At 36.0% G+C, this 27,078-nt stretch overlaps 1 protein-coding gene across 10 annotated transcripts in view; it reads left to right on the forward strand.

Moving 5' to 3' along the window:
• The window catches only part of HNRNPC (heterogeneous nuclear ribonucleoprotein C), a 55,289-nt gene that overhangs the window by 13,397 nt on the left and 14,814 nt on the right, over positions 1–27,078 (forward strand). For 8 of the 10 annotated variants that reach the window (XM_049613158.1, XM_049613153.1, XM_049613150.1 and 5 more), the window contains 3 exons: positions 13,393–13,670; positions 19,380–19,494; positions 20,093–20,140. In XM_049613158.1, the coding sequence (XP_049469115.1) occupies positions 13,430–13,670; positions 19,380–19,494; positions 20,093–20,140 (404 nt within the window). In that variant the 5' untranslated portion in view covers positions 13,393–13,429. The remainder of the gene's footprint in view (positions 1–13,392; positions 13,671–19,379; positions 19,495–20,092; positions 20,141–27,078) is intronic. The other 2 variants (XM_049613160.1, XM_049613159.1) reach the window with 1 other exon arrangement.

A 27,078-nucleotide genomic window follows, 5' to 3' on the forward strand; every position in this document is an offset into this window, starting at 1 on the left:
TGGGTGGCTCAGTTGGTTAAGCATCTGACTTCGGCTCAGGTCATGATTTCACATTTTGTGGGTTCAAGCCCTGTGTCAGGCTCTGCTGACAAGCTCAGCCTGGAACCTGCTTTTGATTCTGTGTCTCCCTCTCTGCCCTTCCCCCACTCATGCTCTGGCTCTCCCAAAAATAAATGAAAAAACACTTAAAAACAAGAACAATACAATACGCTTCTAAAATGCTGAGGTTTGCTTTTTTTCTTCTTTAATTTTTAAGTAATCTCTGCACCCAGCATGGGGCTTGTATCCACAACTCAGATCAAGTCACATGCTCTACCCACTGAGCCAGCCAGGCATTACCTAACCCCCTTATTTCCTTAAGTCTGATGTAACTCTGACTGAAACTGACAGGTAACTATTTAATAATGCCAACAGTTGATAATGAAGGTTGAAATGTGGAGAGAAGTACCTGTCTCTGTTGGGACTACTAATGAGATACCTTGAATTTGTGAAACACAGTATCCAGTGAAAAATTTGGTTGAGAGATGCCCATTTTCTAAAATTTTATATAGTTTTGAATTGGTCTTTGTGGAAGGGAAGCACTCAACCATTACAACTTGTTTGTGGGGGTAGGGTGGGTTATAGAAATCTTTGCTTATTCTAGGCCAAGCTGTGCATTATAATCTTTGAATTGCAATGTTGCATTAAGCTATCTTTGCAGAATGACGAATTATGAAAGCAATATGGTTGTTGAAGAAAAATCAAGGAAAAAGTACTTAAAAAATTAAGAATATTACTACATCCTGAGATGTCTAATGCTTAGTAATTTAGATAACTTCTACAGTTGACCTTTGAACAACATGGATTTGAATTGTATGGTTTGACTTACATGTGGGTTTTTAAAATATAAATGCAAGCATTTATAAAATATAAATGCATTATATTTATATATATTTATATATATTTATAACGCAAGGATTATAAGATATAAATGTAAGCATTTTTCTTAGGATTTAAAAAAACTTTTTTTTTTAGGATTTAAAAAAACTTTTTTTTTTAGGATTTATTTTTGAGAGAGACAGAGACAGAATGCAAGTGGATTAGGGGCAGAGAGAGAGGGAGACACAGAATGGGAAGCAGGCTCCAGGCTCTGAGCTGTTAGCACAGAGCCTGACACGGGGCTCGAACTCACGAGCCGTGAAATCATGACCTGAGCCAAAGTCGGATGCTCAACTGACTGAGCCACACGGGCGCCCCTTTTCTTAGGATTTTAGTAACTTTTTTCCTTATTTTTAAGGAGCATGTGAGCGGGGGATGGGGGGAGGTAGAGAATCTCAATCTCTCTTAATTACAATTAATTCTTTTTTTTTTTTTTTTAATTTTTTTTTTAAATTTTTCTTAACGTTTATTTATTTTTGAGACAGAGACAGAGCATGAACGGGGGAGGGTCAGAGAGAGGGAGACACAGAATCTGAAACAGGCTCCAGGCTCTGAGCTGTCAGCACAGAGCCCGACGCGGGGCTCGAACTCACGGACCGTGAGATCATGACCTGAGCCGAAGTCGGACGCTTAACCGACTGAGCCACCCAGGCGCCCCACAATTAATTCTTAATTGTAAGAATGCAGTATATAACATACACAGAATACGTGTTAATAAACTTATTGGTAAGGCTTCCAGTCAGCAGTTTTTGGGGAGTCCAGTTCCGTTTGGCTTTTTTATTGCACAGTGGGGACGTTGGTGCCCCTTGCCTCCTGTGTTGTTCATGGGACAGCTGTATATCATGTGTGCTCCTTAGCATCTTGAACATCTCTCAATGTCAGTACGTTGTCATTTTTAAATAATTGTTGCTGCTTGTATTAATCAGATTGATGTACTGAAATTCATTAATCCAGTCCTATATTGTCAGGCACTTATTTTCTAATTTTTCACTGTTAATATGTCCAAATCCTTGTTTGCTTCAGATGAGTTCTCAAAAGTGAGATTGAGCCAAAGAATGTGTACAGGTTTAAGGCTTTTGATAAAAAAAAGTCCCATTGTCCGCTGAAAATAATGGAACCAATTCATAGAAAAAATGTATAAATATGACCATTCCAAGTTTAAAATATTTTTGCTTATTTGGTAAATGAAGTATGGTAATTGATTTCATTTATGTTTTCATTTTAGTGATGTTGAATTTAAAAAATCTCCTTAAACCTTTAGTAGTACTTGCTAATAACCTGTTTGTGTCCTTGGCCCATTTTTTTGTTGTTGTTGGTATTTACCAATAATAGTAAATGATGTAGTAGTAGCAGCAGCTGCAGCAGCAACACTTCCTGTGTGCCAAGCACCATGTCAATGTTTTCTGTACTTTGTTTATGCCTCCTACCTCACCAATGAGACAAATACTATCAATGATACTGATTTTACTGTTGAAATAGCTGGTTTTTGGAGGAATTGGCTTCTCAAAGGGGTTGACCTTGAAAGTGAAACAAGTCTGTCTGACCCTAGTCTCAGAGCTCTTGATCATTAGGATGTATTCTTTTCATGCATTTTTGTGTATGTTACTAAGAACTTGAATTGTGGACAAATAGACATTACGGTTTTTTGTAACTTTTATTTTTCGTTATTTTTGTATTTTAGTGTGGGAATGTGTTGTATTTTTATGTTCTATTTAGGAAGTTTTCGTTAGTCACTATTGCAAGTGAAATTTGGTCATGGTGGCCATGGCTTGAACTTGTGGGGATACATATCTTCCATTTTGGTTTAAAAAAAATTTTTTTTTGAAAACAGTGTTTACCTAAACTTTTAATTTGCAATTTTTAAATTTATTGACTCTGGTCCTGTTCAAAACTAAACCAGGATAGGGCTGATCAGAATACAGAAAATACGCAGAAGCACTTGTGAGTTGAGATTGACTTTTGGTTGTCATTGTTTTAAAACTAATGTGACATAGAAAAAATCTTGTGCTATCGAAGGAAAATTGTGTTAATCTTATTAAACTTCTCTAAATGATTTGGGCAAGATTCCTCAGGGTATGTTGAACAAATCAGTGAAGGATATGTAATTGTAAGTGACTGTTAATATTTTAATACTTAAAATCTGAATCTGACACTTCAGGCTGGAACAAGGGTCATTGAAATAGGTCTAAAAAGGATGAGGGGCGCCTGGGTGGCTCAGTCGGTTAAGCAGCCGACTTTAGCTCAGGTCATGATCTCGCCGGTCCGTGAGTTCGAGCCCTGTGTCGGGCTCTCTGCTGACAGCTCAGAGCCTGGAGCCTGCTTCGAATTCTGTGTCTCCCTCTCTCTGACCCTCCCCCATTCATGCTCTGTCTCTCTCTGTCTCAAAAATAAATAAACGTTAAAAAAAAAAATTTTAAAAAAATGAAGAGGATGAAATGGTATTCGAAGTGTAAGATGTAAAGAGACCCCAACTCTATAGTCGTACAAATAGGAAGTTAGCATTATATTAATGAGTAAGAATCAGGTTTTACTTTATGAATTCTGCATATGTTGACAAGACAAAAGTTAGCAGAAGCACTAGCATCTGGATAGCATCCAGAGTGTATTCCATTCTTGAAAGAGCAACCAAATTTGGGCTGCTACTGTGTTCAAAGGGACATTGACAGATTAAATTGTTGCATGGGACTTCTTTCTTATTTTCACAGATGGTGAGGATAGATAACACTTTGAATAAGATGATTTATGTTAAAAAGAAAATTTTAATGCTAATGAAGAGACAAGGGAAGAAGGAACTAAAGAAATTAGTTAAAAGCCAATTAGGTTTTAGAGTTGAGTATCTTTAAATTGTGGATTCCTTGACTTTGGTGGCAGTTCAAGAAGCTAGATAGATTATTAGTGAGTGAGCAAGGATGTTGTTAGGGGATTTTAACATGCTCTGAAGAATTGTGAAGCTGTTGAACTACATGATTTAGTTTTTTCATCTTAGAGATTCTGGGAATATTTTTAAAACCTACAGTTTAAAATTTGTTGTATTACGTTACCTATTTATACTTTGACAGGAACAATCTTATAAAAATGTTTATTAAAATTTGAAGGAAACATGTAAAGAAAATACTTAAAGCATCAGCAAAGATAATCACTATTAATATTTGCTATCTTGGTCCATTTTTCTGTCTCTTAGCTATGGGTGTACCTGTACATCTCTATTTTTTTCGTATGTATTTTATATATTTATAGGTTTTTAGCAATGTGGAATTGTTACCATATGTATTTTTAGAGCATTTATATTGTAAGTGTTTTTCGCTTAGTTTTCTACAACATGCTTTTATTAGGGGGTTATCTAATGTTTTTTGTTATAGGGATCTATAAAAATTACAGGCGTCGAAGTTTCTCATTTTCAGTTCCAAATAGGATGGCCTGAAATTAATTTAACATTGTCACTTGGTTAATTAATGCAAGTATATAGACCTACCCGTTGCTTGGCACTTAACTTTAATTAAGAATTTTCAGGGGCGCCTGGGCGGCTCAGTCGGTTGAGCTTTCGACTTCGGCTCGGGTCATGATCTGGCGGCTCGTGAGTTCTAGCCCCGCATCGGGCTCTTTGCTGACAGTTCAGGGCCTGGAGCCTGCTTCATATTCTGGGTCTCCCTCTCTCTCTGCCCCTCTCCGGCTCATGCTGTCTCTCTCTTTCAAAAATAAACATTAAAAAATTTTTTTAAAAATAATAAAGTATTTTCAAAGGAACCTATAGAAACATGTACTGGTTTACTTAGCTATAGCAGAGGAAATGCCATTTCTCTTCCAATTGGATGATCATTGATCATTGTTATATTAGTAAATCTAAGAAAAATGTAATTTTGCTATTTTCTGGGAACTTGTTAAAGTGTGTGACCCTGTATATATCATTTTCCCATTTGCCTAAACTAGCTTTAAGAAACTTTGGAACAGGTAATATTACACATGTAAAATACACCATCTGTGTTCCCGCCTTGTGCTTGGTTCTGGTAGCTGCTTCCTAGATTGCCATGTTTGTTCTCTATATGCGTTTTTTTCCCCCTCCTGAATAATTTTAAAATTCTAGGCATGATACTTCACTTAGGAACTTGAACGTGGCTGCACCTTGTAAGAAGGAAGATAGTATGTATCATCACATAATTATCAAAATAATATATAATATTCAATATTCTCTTGTGTACAGTCCATAATAAAATTCTCTAGTTGTCACCAAAAAATGTTCCCTATCCAGTCAAGGTTCATACATTGCTTTCTTAATCTAGGAAAGTCCTTCCTTTTCCCTATTTTGTATGTATGTATGTATGTATTTTTGAGGAGTTTCAATCAGTTGTATTGTTGTATAATGTCTCTACAAACTTGAAATTGATTGTTTCCGTATGTATAGGTTCAAGTATTTTACCAAGAATATTGCATAGGTGATGGTGTTTGTTACATCAGCAGGCATATGTCAGATCAGTTGGTTTAAGTTGTGGCATTTATGTCTCCATTGTAAAAGTACATTTTTCTGTTAAAATAGTATTCTTTTTGGTAATACTTTGAGATCATGTAAATCCTGTTCTACTCAACAAGCTTTTGCCCAGTGATTTTAGCATACATCAATAGTTGTCTGAATCAATTCTTAAATTGATGTAATCTTTACCACTCTAACAGTTTTAAGAAGTATCTTTAAAATTTTTCATTTCAGTATGTTTTTCTTTAAAACATTTGATTGATTTTAAATGATTTGTTTTGAGTTTCCTGCCTTTTATTTTCTCTTCATACTTTTTGGGACTGTTGCATGTTTTGTGTTGAGGTTTTGACAATTGCATATATAATTTTTTACATTTAAATTTTGACCCATTTATCATTTATTTTGGTGTACTGAGTTTGTTTTTAGATGGCTGTGTGCTACCATTTATTGAATTATCTATTTCTCCCTATAATTGATAATATCTTGAGTATTCTTAGTTTAATTCTTAGACATAGCAGTTAGAATAGCTTATCTAAAAATGGCTAGCGTCCCTTTTTGTGACCTGAAAATGCCCTAAAAATAAAGTATACTGTTCTTTTTGCAGACAGATGGACAGTTCATTGTTGACCAGAGGGAAATAATTGAATGCAATAAAGATAACAGGCAGAGAACAAAGAAAAGGGGCCAGATTGGGTAAGAGGGAACCAAGAGGGACAAGTGATTTATAAAGGGGCAAAATAAGAGCTTAGAATTGTTAAAGGAGGACAATTTAGGGCAGATGATGACACTCTAATTGGGCAGAGAAATTTATAGTATCGGAAAAAGAAACTTTGTCAAGAAGTTGTGAAAGGCGGTGTGAAGTAGAAAATCTTTACACTCCAGATTTAGTCATGTATTTTTAAAAATGCCAACTCATTGCTGCCATCTAGTGATACTTTGCTTTTTATATTGAAAGAAAGATGGGAAATAACATTAGTCATGTATCTAATTTGAATTGGATGTATAGGGTAGTTAAAGGGTAATAAAGAAAATTTTAAGGCAGAGTTCTGAATTTTCTAGTTTGAGGCAAGTTATTTTTCTTAGTATGATTTGACATCTGATAAGCCATACAGATGTTGTCTTTGATTTATTTTTTTTCTGGAGTAAAAGGTAATGTGCTATGAGCAAGTTTAAACGTGATTAGTCTAGGTGTATAGGGTAAGCAGGTAGAGGTTTAGCTGAAATTTTTTTTTTGAGCAGCTGGCAAAAGTTTATTAGAATATAAGATGGGAAAGGAAGAAAATAGTATGAAAGCTCTCTTTACAGAGAGGGGACATTCAAAAGTGAGGATTGGCTGAAATCTTAAGTAGAAACCTTACGGCTTGTGTACTTAACTTTCTGCTGCTGGTATTTTTGTTTGTAGTAAACATGCCTAAATATTACTACTGTGATACTAAACACAGTCTGAATGAGTGGCACAGTTTTGTCAAGCATTTATCTTTCCAGTCCTTTTCCACTAAAGGTACATTTCTGGTGTCCCAGACATAAAAGCAAGGGAGCTAAAGTCTTGGTTCCAGTTATAAATTTGTTTTGGGCCAGCTCCCAGCAAAGTCAAGGACCTTCATAACCTATGTTTTTGGGCCATTTGAAACTCTTCATAATCAGAGAGTGTAATCTGAATCTCCCCTTGCTGCCCCTCTTCCCAGCATAATTTACTTGACATTTAATGTGAACTTGAGATGGAGTAGTCATTAATAAACATCTCCCAAATTTTTAGATTGGCAGTCCCAAGTTAGGTTGGTCTCAAGAGGGCAAAGAATCGGGATAGTGCAAACCTGAGAATGAACAGTTGAAATAAAATTTGACAGGTTTGTTTGCATTCCAAACAGATGGAGATTTTATTTACCTTTTTTTTTTGGTTTTAGGATATAATTGGAATGGCAAGAGTGTGAATAAAAACATTTCTATATCCACAAGTCTTAAATATTTGTCCATCACTGCCACTAAAATCTCTTGGTTTTATTGCTTTAGCATAAAGCCTATGATCAGACACATAGATCCTTTGGTGTAATGCAATAAAGGTAACTGAGTAGTCCTAGTTTAGATTTACTTACCAGATAAAACACACCTTAGATTCTTTGATGGGATAAAAATATATATGTAAAGTATGTAGTATGCAAACACCTGCGTGCATGTGCATCTGTGCTAGTTTTGAGTGCTACAACCCAGATAACTTTTAGGAAAATGTTCATTCTTTCCTTCCATTGTATTTACTGTGTTCGAATTCTGCTCTTCTGGAAACCAGATCTATTTAAATCTTCAGCAGTGAATTACACAGGATGCAGAGTATCCAGGGAACATAATCATTTCAGAAGTCTACCCTGTTCATTTTACTTTTTCTTTTTATATAAATTGTTTTAAATGTTTTTATTCATTTTTGACAGAGACAGCATGAGTGGGGGAGGGCCAGAGAGGGAGAGACAGAATGGGAAGCAGGCTCCAGGCTCGGAGCTGTCAGCAGAGCCCGATGTGGGGCTTAAGCTCACTGACTGTGAGATTGTGACCTGAGCCAAAGTCAGACACTCAACCAACTGAACCACCCAGGCGCCCCTCATTTTACTCTTTGAAACCAATTTTAGGAAAGAACCTTTTTTATTCTGTGTAACTTTTATTTATTTAGATGTTTAAGAAAGAATGAATTTGACTTAGAAATGAGTTCTGTGGGGCGCCTGGCTGGCTCAGTTGGAAGAACATGCGACTCTTGATTTTTGGATTGTCCGTTCAAGCCCCACATGGTGTATAGAGATTACTTACTTCCCTACCTACATACATAAACTTTAAAAAAAATTTTTTTTTCTGGTAACGCCTGAAACTAATACAACACTATATGCTAACTAACTAGAAATAAAACTTTAAAAAAATGATTTCTCTGAGAACACTTTAAAAAAAATTTTTTTAAGTTTATTTTTGAGAGAAAGGGCATGAGTGGGGCAGAGAGACAATTCAAAGCAGGCTCCTGGCTCTGAGCTGTCAGCACAGAACCCCATGTGGGGCTCGAACCCACAGGCCGTGAGATCATGACCTGAGCTGAAGTTGGGATGCCTAACTGACTGAGCCACCCAGGAGCCCCTCTCTGAGAAAACTTTAAGGATGTTACTAGACTAATTTCATCTATGAGGAATTACGGAACATTTAGAATGTGCTAGCAACTTCTGGTTGTCAGAAAAATGGGAGAAGTTGTGGAATTTATAAACTAGCTTGAGGAACTAGACTATGAAGGTCATAAGCATTAACCGAAAGCAGAGTACCCACAGGACAACATTTTAAAATATTACTGCTTTATCTTTTGTAAGCATGTGACTTTTATGTGAATAGTTTATATGTGCTTTCTTTTACCATACAGTTATATATGCTGCTTTTCAACCTAAACATTTAATCATAATTCCCCACATTATTTAAAGTAATTGCCAGATTTTTCTCTTTAAGTTTTTTGTTTTTGTTGAATCTCTACACCCAATGAGGGGCTCAGGCTCAACCCTGGGATCCAGAGTTGCATGCTTTCCCCCACTGAGCCAGCCAGGCACACCTAAAGTGATGTGCAGATTAGTCTAAAGACTGCAATTGCTGGTAATTAGAATGCTGAGTTAAAAATTAAAAATCTGCTGTACAAAAATGCATGTAGAATATAACATGCTATAGATATTTGTAAGGTAAAAAAGCAAAAGTCAAATTGTTCTGCAACTGCTTTTATACTGAAATCTGATGTATGTCTTGAAGACTGTAGCATTTGGATCTGATTATTTAAGCTAGGCAGCACTTCCACCCATATCTTCTTGCCTAGCACTTATTTTTAAAAAGCTAGGAGAAATCTGCCCAATGAGGAAAAATTACTCAAGTGTAAACCTTTATGACCCATAATGTAGCCTCAAATAAATTCATTTACATCTGTTCCATTTCTGTTAGGCCGAGAAAAATAATTAGGAAGCAAAACCTCTAATGACTAAAGTCCATAAAAATACAACTCTGCCAACAAGGTTTACACCTTGGAATGACCTGTGACAGCTGAGAAGTAAATGAAACATATTTAAGGAAAGAAAATGCAGTGATAAAATTTCATACCCAGCAAAACTGACAAGTATAGACCGCATAGGCCAGCTGTTAGTAACATGTAAGAACTGAGAAACTATTCTCATGAATTCTGAGTAATACGTTAGAGATAAACCTGAGATACTATAATTTTAAGTCATGGTAGAATTTAAGCAGTAATGTAACAAAAAAGACGTGTGTGTGTGTAATTGCACTAAGAGTATGAAATTATGGGAAATCCAGACTGGGAAACTTGAGGTTGAATACCCTGTACTCTTCAAAGAAGTTGTTTTGAGTTAAAGGGATGGAAGGGGAACATATCTAAAAGAAGTCATAAAAGACACATCAAATTCACTTTAATGGGTAAGACTACTAACTAGGGATATACATCAACATGATAGAACTATTTTGAAAAGAAAGTGATTATGGCACACCTGGGTAGCTCAGTCCTTTGAGCATCTGACTTTTGATCTCAGTTCAGGTCTTGATTTGAGGATTTTGAGTTCGGGCCCTGCTTAGGGCTCTGTGCTGGGCTTGAAGCCTTCTTCCCCCCCCCCCCCCCAAAAAAAGCGATAGTTAACTTTTGGAGGTTGGAAAGAGATTGAGAATAGAATGGTGCACATAGAGGGCTTCTTAGTTTTGAGATTTTGTAGAGGCTCTGGTACCTAGAGATTTTTACAATAGTGCCTTGTACTCACCCACACTTGGAACAGGAAACACACTCTGTTTCAACTGCTTTTCTTAAAATTGGTTCCCTTGGCTATCCAGTAAATGGATATTTGGGGATTCTTCAATTCCTGAGTCTATTTCCCCCATGTGGGCTGTTGCATGGGCCGTTGGCTTCCTTACCAGCCTGGCATTTTGGCATTTTCATTGGGGTACCTTGACACTAAAGCTCACTATCTAGTTGCTTTTATCTGGGGATTCAGAAAGATCAAAAACTATGCTCTGCTGTTGGTGCTTTCTTTTGAGAATCTGTTTTTCCCAGTAGTTTCTTTGCATTTGGGATATTGGTCACTATCCACCCCTACCTCCCCAACAGAGATTTCAGGGGTAAGGTACCTTAAGGATTTAGAGGTAGGGTGAAAGGTGAACTGAGATAATTTGTATTTGTGAAATTTGTAAAATTTTTGGGAATCTGTTCCTCTCTTCAATTTTTTTTTTTTTTTAATGTTTGTTTATATCTGAGAGACAGACACAGAATCTGAAACAGGCTCTAGGCTCTAAGGTGTCAGCCTAGAGCCCTACATGGGGCTCAAACCCACGAGCTATGAGATCCTGACCCAAGCCAAAGTTGGATGCTTAACTGACTGAGCCACCCGGGGCCCTTTCAATAAAATATTAAACAGTAGTATTACTAGAGTGTAAACTCTGAGGAATTATAGCTGTTGGCTGTTTTTCCTCTGAAGTAGCCTTGGTAGCTCGTACTTCTCAGATACATGTTCAGTGAAAAAATGTATTTATTTGTACTAACCCTTTTTTTTTTTTAGGAAGATGTGTTTCTCCTTGAACCAGGATTAATGAATCTTTGTGGGTTCATTTGTCTTTACTATTTATTGCTCATAATTTGATTAAATCCTTACAGTGAGTATGGGCATTGAAAGCTATACCATTGACTTTAGCCAAGCCTTTGAAGTTGAGGTCAATATATTATTTTTCTGTTAACAATTCATGATTCTTGTAGCAAATTTAGAAACCATATATAATCATTTAAAAGATAAAATCATATTCTTAAATTCAGAGATGGCACCCAAATTTACCACCTTCTTATTTGTGTCTGGATGTTTCTTTACTGGCCTTTCCAAATGGAGTTGCTTAAGAATTAATCCGTAATGCCCAGTGGCATTCTTTATATATAATGAATTCTATATTTCTAGATTGGTACAAGCTATATACCTACCATCTTTGTGAAAATTGGAAAAACAGTCATATAAGTCCATTTGTTTTGTGGTTCCAAGGAGTGTATTTGAAGCAGGCATTAATGTCCATTGTTTGGTGGTTTACCCTCTTGTTCAGTATACTGATAGCATGTAGAACCATCCTCTTTCCCCTTACAGGTAATTTCTAATTAAACCCAGGAAGATTTTTTCCTGTATTTATTATTATTTACCATAACATGTAGAATATATGTTTGTTTTTCATGAAAAACATTTGTAGAAACCTGGCTTAAGTTGTCCCCATTTACAATAATAGGAAACTTTAATAGCCAGCAGTAACATTTGAAACCAGTTACGCCTTTCATTTCATTTTTGTTTTTGGTGTTCTAAGGGTTTCTGGCACTCACACTTAGAGTTGAAAATGTGTTCACGACTCTCACGACTGCTGTTTGATAAATTTTTATTGCTTAGTCTTAAAATTTAAGAACTGCTTAAAAAGCTATAATTTAAAAACCAAAATCAAATAAAGACAATTTCTTGAATTTTAGAATGGCTAGGAGGGAAAAATGGTTTTGGCAGCTTTAAAATCAGTACTGTGTTTGTGGGGCGCCTGGGTGGCTCAGTCGGTTAAGCGTCCGACTTTGGCTCAGGTCATGATCTCATGGTTTGTGAGTTCAAGCCCAGCATCAGGCTCTGTGCTGACAGCTCGAGGCCTGGAGCCTGCTTCCGATTCTGTGTCTCCTCCTCTCTCTGCCCCTCCCCCACCGGTACTCTGTCTCTATCAAAAATAAATAAATGTAAAAAAAATTAAAACAGAAATCAGTACTGTTTGAAAGGACTAGGTGTTTTAAGGGTCAGAATATTAGTGGTCCAAAAAAAAATACCAGTGGTCTGTATAAATGATATTGTACTATTTTGTTAACATACATATATAGAATATATTTTTACATAATCCATGAGAACTAGTTTGTCATGATTTCTCCTGAGGATTAGAAAGACACTGATAACTGATTTGAGTTTCAAAAGGATGAATGGGGAAAAATTAATCTTAAGAATGTTACTCTAAATCTAAAGTGGGTTCATCTTCAGTTTGGTAGTTGGAGTGGGAAGGGGCAGCAGATAAAAAAGCTTAAAGAATGTCAAAACTTTTCTCACATAAAAAAAGACCTAAGATGGTAGTATCATGAATCTCCATGTAATTGTGATTGAACCTTTATAACATACATAAAGATAATTTTTGTTTTGAAAAAGTCTGAGGAAAGTAGTTTTCTTGGTCCCCTTTTGATTCATGCAGTGTTCTACTTACTAGTTTTATCATCATCATCATCTAGTAGTAAATGTCCCAACTGTATTTTGTAGATTATCACATAAAAAGTAAAGTAGGTCAAGAGTCAGTACATTGTGTAAAGTGTTAGTACTGATACTGGAGATACCTCTGGCATATTATAAGTCAATTGAAGTACCTGGAAATAGTTCCAGAGTGAATGAGTTGGGTCTATATATTGCTTTAGTATAATAAGGTTAATTATACTTGAGGGTGTCAGCTGCCCACATTTATCTAAAGAATGGTTGTTTGTGGGCAGAATTCAGAGTTTTATATATCTTTGGAATAGTTGAGACTCGTTTTAGTAATAGCACTGTGCAAGAAGGTGGAGTTCTTTATACGTGGCAAGGAATGGTTAGGTTAGTATGAGGGGTAAGGTTAGAAATCTGAGAAGTTTGTAGTAGAAGGCTTAAGGATTTCAAATTTGCTTTAGGACTTTAGAACAGAGATGGTCACTTATAATTAATAATGTCCGTGATTGTGTTACTAGTAGTCTCTGAAGAGGACCCCCCCCCCCCAGCCCCTCATGGGATAGACTTGGGGAAGAGGGAGCTAAATTTTTATAAGAATACATATATTCAGGAGCTCTCCTCTCTAAAACAGTCAGATAACTTGCTGCTATGACAACCCTTTTGGTTGACTGATTAGTCACAGTGGTTCAAAATAAAGCGTAGAAAGTTTCATCGAGGAGTATTTTGTTTTTATCTCCTTTTCACCTGAACGCATTTTTTTTTTCCTTCCAGCTTTTTGGCTTTGTGAACAACCATATCATCAAAGACCATGGCAAGCAATGTTACCAACAAGACAGATCCTCGCTCCATGAACTCCCGTGTATTCATCGGGAATCTCAACACTCTTGTGGTCAAGAAATCTGATGTGGAGGCAATCTTCTCAAAATATGGCAAAATTGTGGGTTGCTCTGTTCATAAGGGCTTTGCCTTCGTTCAGTATGTTAATGAGAGAAATGCCCGGGCTGCTGTGGCAGGAGAGGATGGAAGAATGATTGCTGGCCAGGTTTTAGGTAAGATCTGGGTTGAATTAATTTTTTCATTGATTGTATAATTCACATACCGGTCATTTTTCTTTTTTTTTAATGTTTATTAGTTTTGAGAGAGAAACAGAGACCCATGTGCATGTAGGGTACTGGTAGAGCGAATCCCAAGCAGGCTACATGCTGATAGTGTGGAGCCTGACACAAGGCTCAGTCTCACAAACTGATGTCATGACCTCATGAGCTGTAGTCAAGAGTTGGACTCAACCAACTGAGGCACCCAGGTGCCCCCAGATCTAGATTTTTCTATTCAAGCTTCTTTTTTTCTTTCCCTTTTCCACTAAGCTAACAGTCAAAAAATGTTAGGGTTGTAGGTATAATTGGCTAAGGATTTTATTCCATTTTGTGTAGCAGAGTTTGGATAAGCTTCAGTTGGCAGTCTTGAGTAAGATCAGGAGAGTAGGGATGACGTTACATAAGGAACAGTTGCTGCCTAATGGCTGTGTCCTACCATTCACAGAAGGGATGAGGTGAAGACAATATAGCTTAGTCATTCTTGAGCTGTGGAGCCGGGTGCTTGGCTCTGCATTGGCGATTCATAACTGTGTATTGGGCAGTCTGCATAGCTTGGCTGAGCCTTAAATTTTCTTAGTTTTTAAAAACTGTACCTCAGAATTTATTATCTATTCTTACCTGAGGTAATAGTACTTTGGTGTTATCAGGAATTTGTCTTAGTTGAGATGATTCATGAGAAGCTTCAAGTATAGTCTAGCATGTTACACTTAATAAAAGGTACTTATTATTAAATATATTTCAGCATTAGCAGTACAAAGTGGTTTTGTCGTAGGTGTTAGTTTTCCCAATAAGTGTCTGCTCTGATCTAGCATGTTCAGATATTTTAGAATGAGATTTAAGCCCTATTTAATAATAGTTTATATTCTAAACTTCAGAAGATTTCATTACATATTAAGACTTAGCACATAAGTCTTACAGAATTTCATCTCCTTGAATAGTTTTCTAACAACTTACCAGTTGCTAAGATTTGCTGTCAGAATCATAGTAATTTTATATAGCTTATATTTTCTTGGGTGTGAATAATATTAGGGAAGTTGAAGGGTTCAGTAAGAGAAGTCAATTTCTCTTTTTTTTTTTCTTATTAATAAAAAGGAATAAGCACATATATTTTGAATGCCACATAATGGCTAGTGGCATTGTTGATGATACTGTGGTTATCAATTTAACAATTATTTAGGTTTATAAAGTTTATAGCAATTCATAATTGAGAACTTAGTTTTCTGATGATTCCTGTAGAGGCTTATTTAAGTTTTCATTTTGTTTTCAGCATTTTCAGGACTTTGTATTCAGTTGTATAATGTGCAAATTTGAATTCCAATTTAAACATTTTAACTTCTAACTGCCTTCCTCTCCAGGTTGGAGTGGGTTCTTTCCTCCTTAAGTGTATTCATGTTGGTGATTTTCCCTCTAATACTAGATAAAACTTGAGCATTTCATAATGATTGTAGCATTTAATAAATACTTTATATCGTGATTTATTGTAAAGTTTCAACAGCTTTTTAGACTATTTTGGATGTTTATGGTTTTTCAGTGGCTATTTCATGAAAGCCCTTTGATTTTAGAATAAAAGTTTAGTGTAATTTGTATTTCATTTGTAAACCCTTTTCAAATGCTGTTTTAGAAATCTTAACCACAATGGATTGGGAAGGAGAAATATTAGAAGTTAGAGAACCTTGTAATCCTTGCTATTGAAGATAAAAGTAACAGTTTTAATTGAGAATACATAAGAAATTTCCATACCCACTTGTCCTATATTCAAACTATAGGAAAACTCAAAGTATAGGAAAACTTTGATACCTGTAAAATGGGTGTGGTGGCAAAAGTGAACTAAAACAGTTTTCCATCATAAAATGAAGTCAGGTTTTTTTTATGATACTTGTTTATTTTTTAACGGTCATGGAAATTTACTAATACAAAAATAGAAGAGTTTAATGAGCATGTGTGTATGTCCATCTCACCTGTCTTACCAACCAGATACCAACATTTGACTAATCTTGTTTTCATCTGTTGTTTCTTTTTTTTCCCTTTTTTCTCTTAAATTTTGTTAGAGTCGAGTCTCTTTTTAAGACTCCAACATATATTTAGCAGACTGGGACTTTTAAACCACACTGCCCTTATCACATACCAAAATAAAGCCTCCCAGAAATTCCTTAATGCCATCAAATATTCATTCCATGTTTAGATTTCTTCCTTTAGAGTCTGAAACTTTTATTGTTATTATTTTTAATGTTTATTTTGAGAGAGAGAAACAGTGTGAGTGGGGTAAAAGGGCAGAGAGAGAGGGAGACACACAATTCAAAGCAGGCCCCAGGCTCTGAGCTGTCATGTCAGCAACAGAACCCCACTCAAACCCATAAACCTCGCGAGATCAGTGACCTGAGCCAAAGTTGGATGCTTAACTGACTGTGCTTTCCAAGCATCCCTGGTCCCCTGGTTGCAAACTTTTTTTTTTAAGTTTTTGTTTTGTGGTTTGTGTGTTTTTATTTTTTATTTATTTTTTGTTTACTTTTTATTTTTTTGAGAGAGAGCTAGGGGTAAGGGCAGAGAGAGGTGGGGACAGGATCTGAAGCAGGCTCCGCGCTGAAAGCAGAAAGCCTGATGTGGGACCAAACCCACGAACTGTGAGTTCATTAACTGAGCAGGGATAAAAGTCGGACATTTAACTGACTGAGCCATTCAGGTGCCCCTCAAACTTTTTTTTTAAATAACTTGATTAATTCAAATCAAGATCCAGTTCATGTCTGTATGTGTGTTTGATTAATTCCCTCTTAGATGTTTTTAAATCTGAGTTTTCCTGTCCTTCCAATTTAAAAAATGTATGACATTTAATTTGTTGAAGAAAATGTGTTCCACACTGTGTACTGATTGATTCTTTGTGGTGTCATTTGTTTTCTACCTCTGTTTTGTGTAATACTGCTACATCTAGAGCAGTGCTGTTCAATAGATGTATAAGAGAATATATACTTAAAACACATCTGAATTCAGACTAGCAGCTTACTTCCTTAGACTGCAGATCTAGAGGCTTGATATTGATAAAATTCAGATACTATTTATTTTGGTGAAAATATTATACGGACCGTGTTCTGTGTTTTATATTATACCACATCAGGTGACCTAATATGGTCCCATTTTTAGTGATGTTAAGGATAATTTGTGGGTTCTGAGTTTACATCCTGACACATCAATGATAAGGTTTCCCATCAGTTTTTAACTTTAATGGTGATTATCCATTGATGATCATTGCCTACGTATTTCATTAGGGCTTGCAAAATAATTTTTCTAAGGGGCGCCTGGGTGGCTCAGTCGGTTGAGCGTCCGACTTCAGCTCAGGTCACGATCTCACGGTTCGTGAGTTCGAGCCCCACGTCGGGCTCTGGGCTGATGGCTCAGAGCCTGGAGCCTGCTTCCCGATTCTGCGTCTCCCTCTCTCTCTGCCCCTCCCCCATTCATGCTCTGTCTCTCTCTGTCTCAAAAATAAATAAACATTAAAAAAAAATTTAAAAAAAAAATAATAATTTTTCTAAACTGCTATGTAGCAATCATTAAATATAATCATTGCTTAATAATATAAACTCTTATATTTTAGCTTTTTTTATTTTTGTTTTTTTCATTTTTTTTAACGTTTAGTTTTTGAGAGAGTGAGAACACGGGAGCAGGGAGGGGCAGAGAAAGAGGGAGACACAGAATCTGAACCAGGCTCCAGGCTCTGAACTCAAGAGCTGTGAGATCATGACCTGAACCAATGTCAGACACTTAACCCACTGACCCACACAGGCACCCCTAGCCTTTTTTTTTTTTTTTAAAAAGAAAGCTCTAGGGGTGCCTTGGATGACTCTGTGAAACCTCCAACTCCTTAATTTCTGCTCAGGTCATGATCTCATGGTCGTGAGTTTGAGCCCTGTATTGGGCTCTGGGTTGACAGTGTGGAGTCTGCTTAGGATTCTTTCTCTGTTCTCTCAAAGTGGATAAATAAAAAAGTAAGCTCTGTTCTATGCCCAGCATGGGTTGAAGAACTCGCAACCCCAAGTACAAAAGTTGCATGCTCTACCAACTGAGCTAGCCAGGCATCCCCATAAACTTATAAATTGATACATTTTCGTGCATTGCAGATCATTCCTTAGAGCTTAAAATATTTCTTCTGTGGCCAGTGGATCACCTTCAAATTGGTTCCTATGTCCTTGAGATCTTACTCTTGTAATATTTTATTGCATCCTTAACTTTCTGGCATCACAAGATATTTCAGGTCATCTGATAGATTTCTTGACCTAAATCTCGATTTGCCCCTTTTTTCTAGGAGCCTTGGCTCCTTTAAATGGCACTTAACATAGAAACCATGATCTGTACACTGAGAGTGTTTATTATTGTTGAATTTTTAATAGCTTCTGTCTAGTTTCAGCGGGAAAAATAGGAGCACCTTGGTTTTTAGAAAACAAAACATAATTTTATGCATTGTGCCACAGTTTTAAAATAACTACGCCTATTAGGTTTTGTTTTCTGTTTTTTTTTTTTTGTTTTTTTTTTTGTTTTTTTTTTTTTTACCAAAATTAAGATTATTAAATGCAATTTTAGCTTTTAGTTTCTTTTTATTAGTATATATCCTATTATGGATATCAACACAGTACTATAGTTTAAATCATCACTTGAAATAATTCTTCTATAAGGTTGTGTAATTAGCATGATACATAGTTTATTGTATTTGTTTTAGAAAATTTTTAAAAACTACATTCTCAACAACAAATGTTAAAAATTAAAAATGAGTTTAGTGAACTAAGAACTGAAGATTATTCATAAATGTAGTGGTGCTCAGCAGATAGTGTACTGAAATTCTGTTTTTCAATTGGTCATTTGATGAACTGAGTTTTGGAGAGCTGGTTTTTGGCAAATGTATTCTTATTAGAATAAGAAAGCAATCATTAATTCTTTTGTTTGTTAGACAGTGGGTAACGGTAAACAGCTGGCCATGTTGGAATATGTGTTTTAAAAATGACGAGGCATATGGAAACTAGGGCTTTTCCTTTGTTCCCTTACTTCCCTTTTCTTTTTGTTCATGTAACAGTTGCTCAGCAGTTTAGTCTGCATAATATGTTTTTTTTTAATGTTTATTTTGAGAGAGAGAGAGTGCAAGCTGGGAAAGGGTAGAGAGAATCCCAGGCAGGCTCTACGCCCAGCACAGAGCCAAAGTAAAGAGTTCGACACTTACCCAGTTGAGCAACTCTACGTGCCCCTGCATAGTATTTCTTAACCAATTTTTATTCATCTTTACAGCTGATTCTGTTTGTAAGGGGAATGAAAATCTGAGGGCACCATACTCCATATTCATGAATTGCTGTATATTTTATGTCTCTGAGGTCACTCACTCATTCCTAATATATGCTCTGAATAGTGAGTTTCAGTGGCAGTTGAGGGTAGAAGGTACCAAAGACAAACCTAATGCTTTATGTATAATGAATACTTTGTTACAGAACAGAGGACAAAGGAATGAAAGACTAAGTCTTAGCCTTATAAAAATTCATGAGCCCCTTTTATCTAAGGAAAGATGAGATACAGTGTTAGTCCTTTGTTGACTTATATACTGTGTACGCATTTTAAAACTGTAGTTTAAGATATACCCTACCCCACCCAGAGTTGTCATTAAAGTTTTTGTCTTTGTTTTTGCTTTTTCAGATATTAATCTGGCTGCAGAGCCAAAAGTGAACCGAGGAAAAGCAGGTGTGAAACGATCTGCAGCGGAGATGTACGGGTCAGTACCAGAACACCCTTCTCCGTCCCCTCTACTCAGGTCCGGAACTTTATTATTTATAACTGCATTGTGTCCATCAGTGGGCATCTTCTCTATCTGTTTTCTGGATGTGGGGAGGGTTAACTGTAGTATGTTTTATCTGTGTAAAAGTGATGCTTTATTAATCTTGTATTAGTATACCTCCTTTTCGCCCATTTCCCAGAGAATTATTAGAATTCCCTGAGGTTTTTACTTACTAAAGAGCAGTTTGATATTTTTAACATAAAATGAAATCCTTCAAGAGGAATTGTTTAGTTTAAGAAGCTGGGAAATAAGAAAGGGAAGGAGGGTAGCATAAGAATGTTTGGTTTATTGTTGTATTTTTCAGTGTTCCTGTATTAGCTGTTAATGTTGTATGTTGAAATTGTAGCATACGTATGTGCCTAAATTTGCAAATTGGCTGCTGCATGTCCAGTGGCCTCTAAAATGATTGAAATTTTAGTGATTTGTTTGAATGATTGGATATTATTCCATGCTAATCTCTTGATCTGTTTGTTATGATTGGTTTTGCATGGTTTTTGTTTTTGTTTTTCCCATCTACTGTTGTAAATTTACATCAGCAGCTCCAAATTAATCCTTTTTGGTATTTGTTTTTCAGCTCCTCTTTTGACTTGGACTATGACTTTCAACGAGATTATTATGACAGGTATGTTAAAGGTGTTTTGTTTTGTCTATTCTGGTTAAAAGCCATTTAAGTAAGAATCATTTTATTTTTCAATTTTGTAACAAACATTCCCTTTTGTAGTAATGAGCAATAAGCAGGTTGTCAGAGTCCCCCCTTTATAAACAAAATGAAAAATACTTTCTACAAATTGTCAGAGGTAGATGAGGGTGGTGTTTTTGTTAGTTTCAAAGAATCAGTTTATATATGGTCTGGGCATATGGGGACATGTCCAGTGTTTTGTTTGAATATGGTCTGGGCATATGGGGACATGTTCAGTGTTTTGTTTGAATATGTATGCCAGATAGAGAAGTAAGGATCCATTGACTGCTCAATGAGGAAATAGAACTTAATTAGCATTTCCATGCTCTCTTCATTTTGTCCCTGTCACATACTTGTCATTTGGCTTTGCTTTGTAGGGGATTACAACAATTTTTTTTTTTTTTTTTTTTTAAGATCCCTAAGTCTCCCTTGAGTAAACCAACTAATACAAAACAGGATACAGTGAGCATACGTAAACGAATTAATAATATGCACTCCAGACACCTGTGTTGTTAGCTCAATCGGTTGAGCATTCGACTCTTGATCTCTACTCAGGTCATGACCTCATGGTTCATGGGATTGAGCCCTGTGTGATGCTCTTTGCTGACCGCTTAAACTTAAAAAAAAAAAAAATCCTCTCCTTGAAGGACATTTTAAGAATTTGTGTTAGGAGGTAAAAGGTGTTGAAGACTTGCAGACTGGGGATGGTGGTAACACCTTTCTAAAAGACAAGGAGGTTGGAATAATGGAGAGTGTGTGGGTGTGTGCGTGCACGTGCATGGGCACATACCTTTAGAAAAGCAATATTATTTTGTTGGAGCATGCTGAGAAATAAAATAGGAATATATGTGGATAGGCATAGGTTATGGAAGGTTATGAATGATTTAGACCTGCTGATACAGGAATTAGTTCTTGGAATGATATAATACACAAAAGATATCAGTATCATACTAGCATTCTGATAACAGTTTTCATTAACATTAAAAAAATATTAGTTTTATTTGGTTTCCTGCTTTTAAAATTATGTATCATATGGAAGTGTATGGTGTATGCTGATACATTGGGCTTGATCTAGTATAAATTTTTCTTTGGTGTTTTTCATCTTAGGATTTCAGTATTCCAATGATTAGTATAATGTTATTAATATATAAGAAAATTAATTAAATTTCTGCTTTGGGAGTAAAAGTAATAGCTTTATTGATTTGGGAATAGCTGCTTTTTCACACATGAAAAACTTTTGAACTGAGTTGATGAGTCATGCTAAGGCAGTTGGGTAAAGGATTATCAAGTCAGCCAGTAAACACCTGTGTAAAGATCTGAGCGTGTATGTTTTTTCTGTTTGAGAAATATATGGGCTGCGGTAAGCTAGTCATTAATAGGCCAAAAAGAATTAAGAATGGAAACATAGTTTGGGCCTACATTGTTAAAAGTGTTTGAATGCCATATTAAAATTGTGTGAGTATTCTTTGTGCATCATCAGTATGGCTATTTCATTTGTCCTTCGTGATTTCTTCATATTTTTATGTCTATTTATGTTTGAACACATGTTTTGAAAACCATGATTATTTTCATATTTTGGAAATACTAAAATACAGAAGATGGCAGTTGAGAGATCTGGGCATCTCTTTGCTCCTAAAAATGTGATCATTGGTTGGGTGACTTCAAGGGACAGAGAGAGACCTAATGAGTTTATCTGAAGCAGCTGCCCTTTACTCTCTTAAAAAAATATTCATGCCCAACTATACCTGTAGGGATTCTTATACATATGGTCTAGATAGATGCTTGAGTGTTGGTGTATTTTTCTTAATGCTTCTCAAGAGATTTTGATGTCAAAGGGTTGAGAATCCTTGATTAAAGAATGAGGAAGTAGTTTTGTTTCTTTGATTCTTACCCTATTTCTTTGTCTATGAATCTCTTTAGAAAAATTCTAATACATTTATATATGTATGTATAATTTCTGGGGTATCCTGGACTCTGGCACAAAAAACTCCTGTTTTAAATTTAGTATATAGAGAATTAACTTGTACAATCCTAACTTCATGACAGTAGTCCTCTAAAGTTTTACTTTTAGTTGTCTTGGTGAGGCAGCAAAACATTGACCATTTCTATCATGCCACCGTAAGTATGTTTGGAAAAGATTTTTTTGAGTGAGGAATTTTGGATGAGTTAAGGTATCAACAGCAAGGAATAGTAAGGAAATTTAGATGTTTGCAGAAATACCTTCAAATTTCTTGCCACTGCTCTTTGATCCTAAAAATTAGTGGCGGTGCCACTGTTGACCTCATTCTTCAGTTTTTCAAGAGGCAAGAGAATACCTTTAATTACTCTGGTGTATTTGCTTGGTATTAATAGAGTGTCAGTGAAAGGTAATATTTTCTTCCATTCTAATCTCAGCCAATGGAAAAAGCCTTATGATGACTGATGGAGCAGCCAGGTAGTAGCTGGTAAAGAGCGGATTCAAGTATAGTACTGAGGTCTATAATGAGAAAATAAATTTAGTCAGGCATAGAGAAACTAGTCAGGAAAATTGCATTAGAAAATCTCACTGAGGGGCGCCTGGGTGGCTCAGTTGATTAAGCGTCCAACTTCTATTCAGGTTATGATCTTGCAGACCATGAGTTTGGGCCCCATGTCAAGCTGCGTTTTGACAGCTCAGAACCTAGAGCCTGCTTCAGATTCTCCCTCTCTCAAAACTTAAAATAAGGATTAAAAAAAATTTTTTTTTAAATCACACTGAGAAGTCATTCTGAAGATACTTATTTGGAAAGTTAAGATTTGTATTAATTGTCATAACAACATAGTGGTCCTAAATCAACTATGTTGGATTCTTTATTGAAATAGGTTATTGATAATGGCTCTGAGATGAGCTGAAAGCTCTGAATCTTCCTATGTAAATGGGTTAAATCAGTGTTTATTTAAACCTTTTAGTCATACCTTTAAGAACATAAGATTCACACAAATATTTCAAGACCTAAAATTGGCATTTCTTAATTATCTAGCTTTCTGGGATCTTGAGTTCTACTTATTTTTATGGTAGAGAGGTAGCTGATCTGGAGCCTATAAAAAAAGAACAATTGAAGAATCCAAAGACCTAATATTTAGCAAAGAAATTTTTGACTGAAGTCCTATGTAATCTCAAGTTTCTTATCCCTAATATGGAAATAATCTTACTAATAGAGTTGCTATGAAGACTAATGGAAACATGAAAGACTAGAAATTGCATTATAAATGTGATGATTCGCAAATAGCATAACTGTTTACAACCAATCAATAGAATTCCCAGTCTTTAGAGCATGAGGATTCATTCCTGTTAATTATCAAGATCTTCACATTTCTTATATGCAAAGTTGCTGCAAGTTACACTTCTGGATTATCAGAACGAAGGGAATTGTGGATACCCCTCCAATCCTCTTCCCCAGAAAACTAACATCTCTAGCATACTCCAGTTCTCTTCAGGTGTGACAACCGTCTTCTCAACTTTAATGCATATTGAAATGCTTAGTATTTTCTAGTGTTTTCTGGACCTCTTTTTAATGGTTAAAAGATTGCTTTTATAAACATAATCACACCACCATACTTATAATAATATTAATCTCATCAGTTTTTCATAGATCTCATTTTGTGGGTTATACTTTGTGTTAAGCATGTTTCAGTCCCACCTGTATTTGTGAATTGGTGGATAGATCTGCAGGCTTGATCAGATTTCAGGTTCTATCTTCTTTTTCTTTCTCACCCCCCGTTCCCCGCCCCCCCCCCACACATGAGGGAGTATGTTGGGAGTAGTGGGGAAGGAGCCCAGAATACTTCATAGAGGTATTGTGCACTTTAATCATTAACCTGATTTGGCAGAAATTTTAAGAATACAGGAGGCATTGGGTGTTTTATAAGAAGAAACACTTTAGATATCAGGAAATAGGTAATTAACACTTTTGTTAGAATTAGAGTCACTTGGTTTTTATTGTTTTGAGAGCCCTCTCCTACCTGTGTTGTATTTTGTTCGGGGATGCGTGATCAAGACCCAAGGATTGTAAAATACTCTTTATCTTTAAAACTGGAGGGCAATCAAACTTTAAAACTCAAACCAAGTTACTTATATTTTAGTATTTTGTCTCCTGAGGGAGACAACAGGATCAAATTCTGTAGCCTTAATGCTGCCACCTGCACTGCAGTAATATTACTGATTTTAATTCAGGGTGTGGGTGGAAAAATGCAAAACTGTTACCTGTGATCATTTTTTTTTTTTTTAACATTTATTTTTGAGAGACAAAGCACCAACGGGGGAGGGGCAGAGAGAGAGGGAGACACAGGCTTCAGGCACCGAGCTGTCAGCACAGAGCCCGATGTGGGGCTTGAACTTACGGACTGCGAGATCATGCCCTGAGCTGAAGTCGGACGCTGAACCGACTGAGCCACCCAGGCCCCCCTACCTGTGATCATTATAGCTTACTGTAGTGTGAATGAATTCTTAGTACATTTTTTGCTGTTGGCATAACAGGAATGCTGCTGTTCTTCCAACGTTAACTACATGTATTTTGTTAATATTTTAGCATTTTTACAGTTATCAGATTTTGCATCTTTTTTGAGAGAGAGTGAGAGCACAAGTCGGGGAAATCAAGAGTTGGATGGTTTACTGAAGTGAGCCACTCAGGCACCCCCAGATTTTTCATCATTAAGATGAAATTATTATTATTATTATTAGTTTTTTTTCCCCAAAAGTTACCTCTTTCATTAGGTAGGTCTGAATATTCGGTCTGTCTTTTGTTCTTAAGACCATTCCTAATTTTATAGGTTTTGGAAGTTTGGGGATGAATTTTTAACATAAAATTACTGATATATGTGGAACTACCATTTTAGATAGATGTATTAATGTTTGACAGACACTGTCAACTGTTTCATGTATGCTGTAAACTCTATTATACATAGTTTAGAATTACCTAGAAATTCATTAACCAACATATTTTTCTGGTAGGATAGAAGCCCAAAAGTAGCTTTTTGTTTTAGGATGACTATTCGTGGGCTTCTATGTATAAAACAAAGGGAATTACATAAGTCTCGCCTGTGTGCAGAACATACTATTTGTTGATTTTGAAAGCCTGAAAACCTGGGGGTGCCTGGGTGACTCAGTAAGCTTCTGACTTCAGGTCATGATCACACAGTCTATGAGTTCAAGCCCCACTCGGAGCCTGGACCCTGCTTCGGATTCTGTGTCTCTCTCCCTCCCTCTCTGCCCCTCCCCCCGTTGCATTTTGTCTCAAAAAAAAAAAAAAATCAACATTTAAAAAAAAAGTTTTTTTAATCCTGAGAACCTGTAAGATTCTAGCAGAGATCCAGTTTTTGTTGTGTCCTGTTGAGAATCATGTTGCTTCTAGGAAAATTGTTGCTAAAGGACTCCTTATGTGAGCAGTTGCTTTGAAATACTTAGAAGTGATTTTTCAAATTCTTTAAGTTTTATTTATTTACATAATCTCTACACCCAACATGGGGCTTGAACTCACAACTTTAGGATCAAGAGTTGCATGCTCTTCCGACTGAGCCAGCCAGATGCCCTGCTTTTTAGTTTCTTAAAATTTATTTTTAATTTTAAGGTTTACATTTGTGTCACAAAGATTTAGTGTTTCCTTAAGTATAAAACCGTATCCATTTTTTGAAAAATTCTGGAATTCTTTAGATTTTCATCAGTTGTAGTCCCACTTTTCTTTCCCTTACAAGATCCCTGATGAAATTATTCTGGAATTACATAGTGGTAATGATTGCAGAAGTTTGTGTGTGGAGGGTGTTTTTTCTATGGTATGTGAATCATATGTTAATATAAATTGGAAAAAAAATTACTCCATTATGGACAGCCAAGTAATTCTTTCTCAGTCATTTCTTCTATAGAAACTTGGGAGCACAGAAAGCAATAAGGGTTTATTAGGTTTGACAATAGGCTACAGTATAAAAGTGAAGACACAATAAACCTAGTAGCAAAAGATATGGTAATAAGTAACATCACACATTACGTATGGGCCATGAATAATAATGTAAATAGTGTATAAGTGACTGGACTGTAAAAGTTCTTAACATGAGAGCTTTTTCAGAGTGCTAATACTGCTTCATATCTAAATATATTAAGTAAATATGCCATCGCACCATGAATAGAAAGAGGAATGGAGTACATCAACTCACATCAAATACAACATGGATGACAAGCAGTATGTTATCCAATGAAGAAGCTATTGTAGGAAGCACAGTATTATACAGTGAAGACAGTGATGTGGAATTAATATTGGCTGCTATGTGTCCTGCATTTGTATAGGATTGTGTCATAGAAAGACGAGTTGTGTTTCCGAGTTGTGTTTCCCGTTGTGGAGCTCTGAGCTCTCTTCACATTTAAAGATCCCCAGGTAGTTTCACAAAGTGCTATTTTTGAACTTACCTTTGATACTAAGTATCAAAGGTTTTGAGGCAGATAGAGTAAAGGTACAGTGGTAAATATCCCTGGTTGTATTTGGAGAAATAGCCTGGTATAATTGGAAAGAGTGGTTGTTGTAAAAGCCTTTTATGGTCTATTAGGGAGTTGTGTCCTGCAGGTAGAGAGGTCTTAGAAACTGCTTCATGGATAGAAAAGAGAAAGTGGAGGGAAAAAAAAGATGTATTAAGTAGTTAACATTGTAAATGTTGGAATGGAGAAGGATGTACAGGAATTTCTGGGGTAGACTGGTCTTGGTATAATTTATTGAGTTTAAAGTTAAATGTTTTGTAGGGAGAAAAAATGATGTATAGCAGAGATCTTTTATGACTACAGTTATACCATTAAAGGTTACATGAAAGGGATGTTGGAGGGTTTGAGTTGTTTGAATTTTGGGGAACAATTTTACTGTTAATACTTATGTTAGAGCTCT

This window comes from Panthera uncia (assembly GCF_023721935.1).
Source record: "Panthera uncia isolate 11264 chromosome B3 unlocalized genomic scaffold, Puncia_PCG_1.0 HiC_scaffold_1, whole genome shotgun sequence".
In the NCBI taxonomy this organism is placed as follows: domain Eukaryota; kingdom Metazoa; phylum Chordata; class Mammalia; order Carnivora; family Felidae; genus Panthera; species Panthera uncia.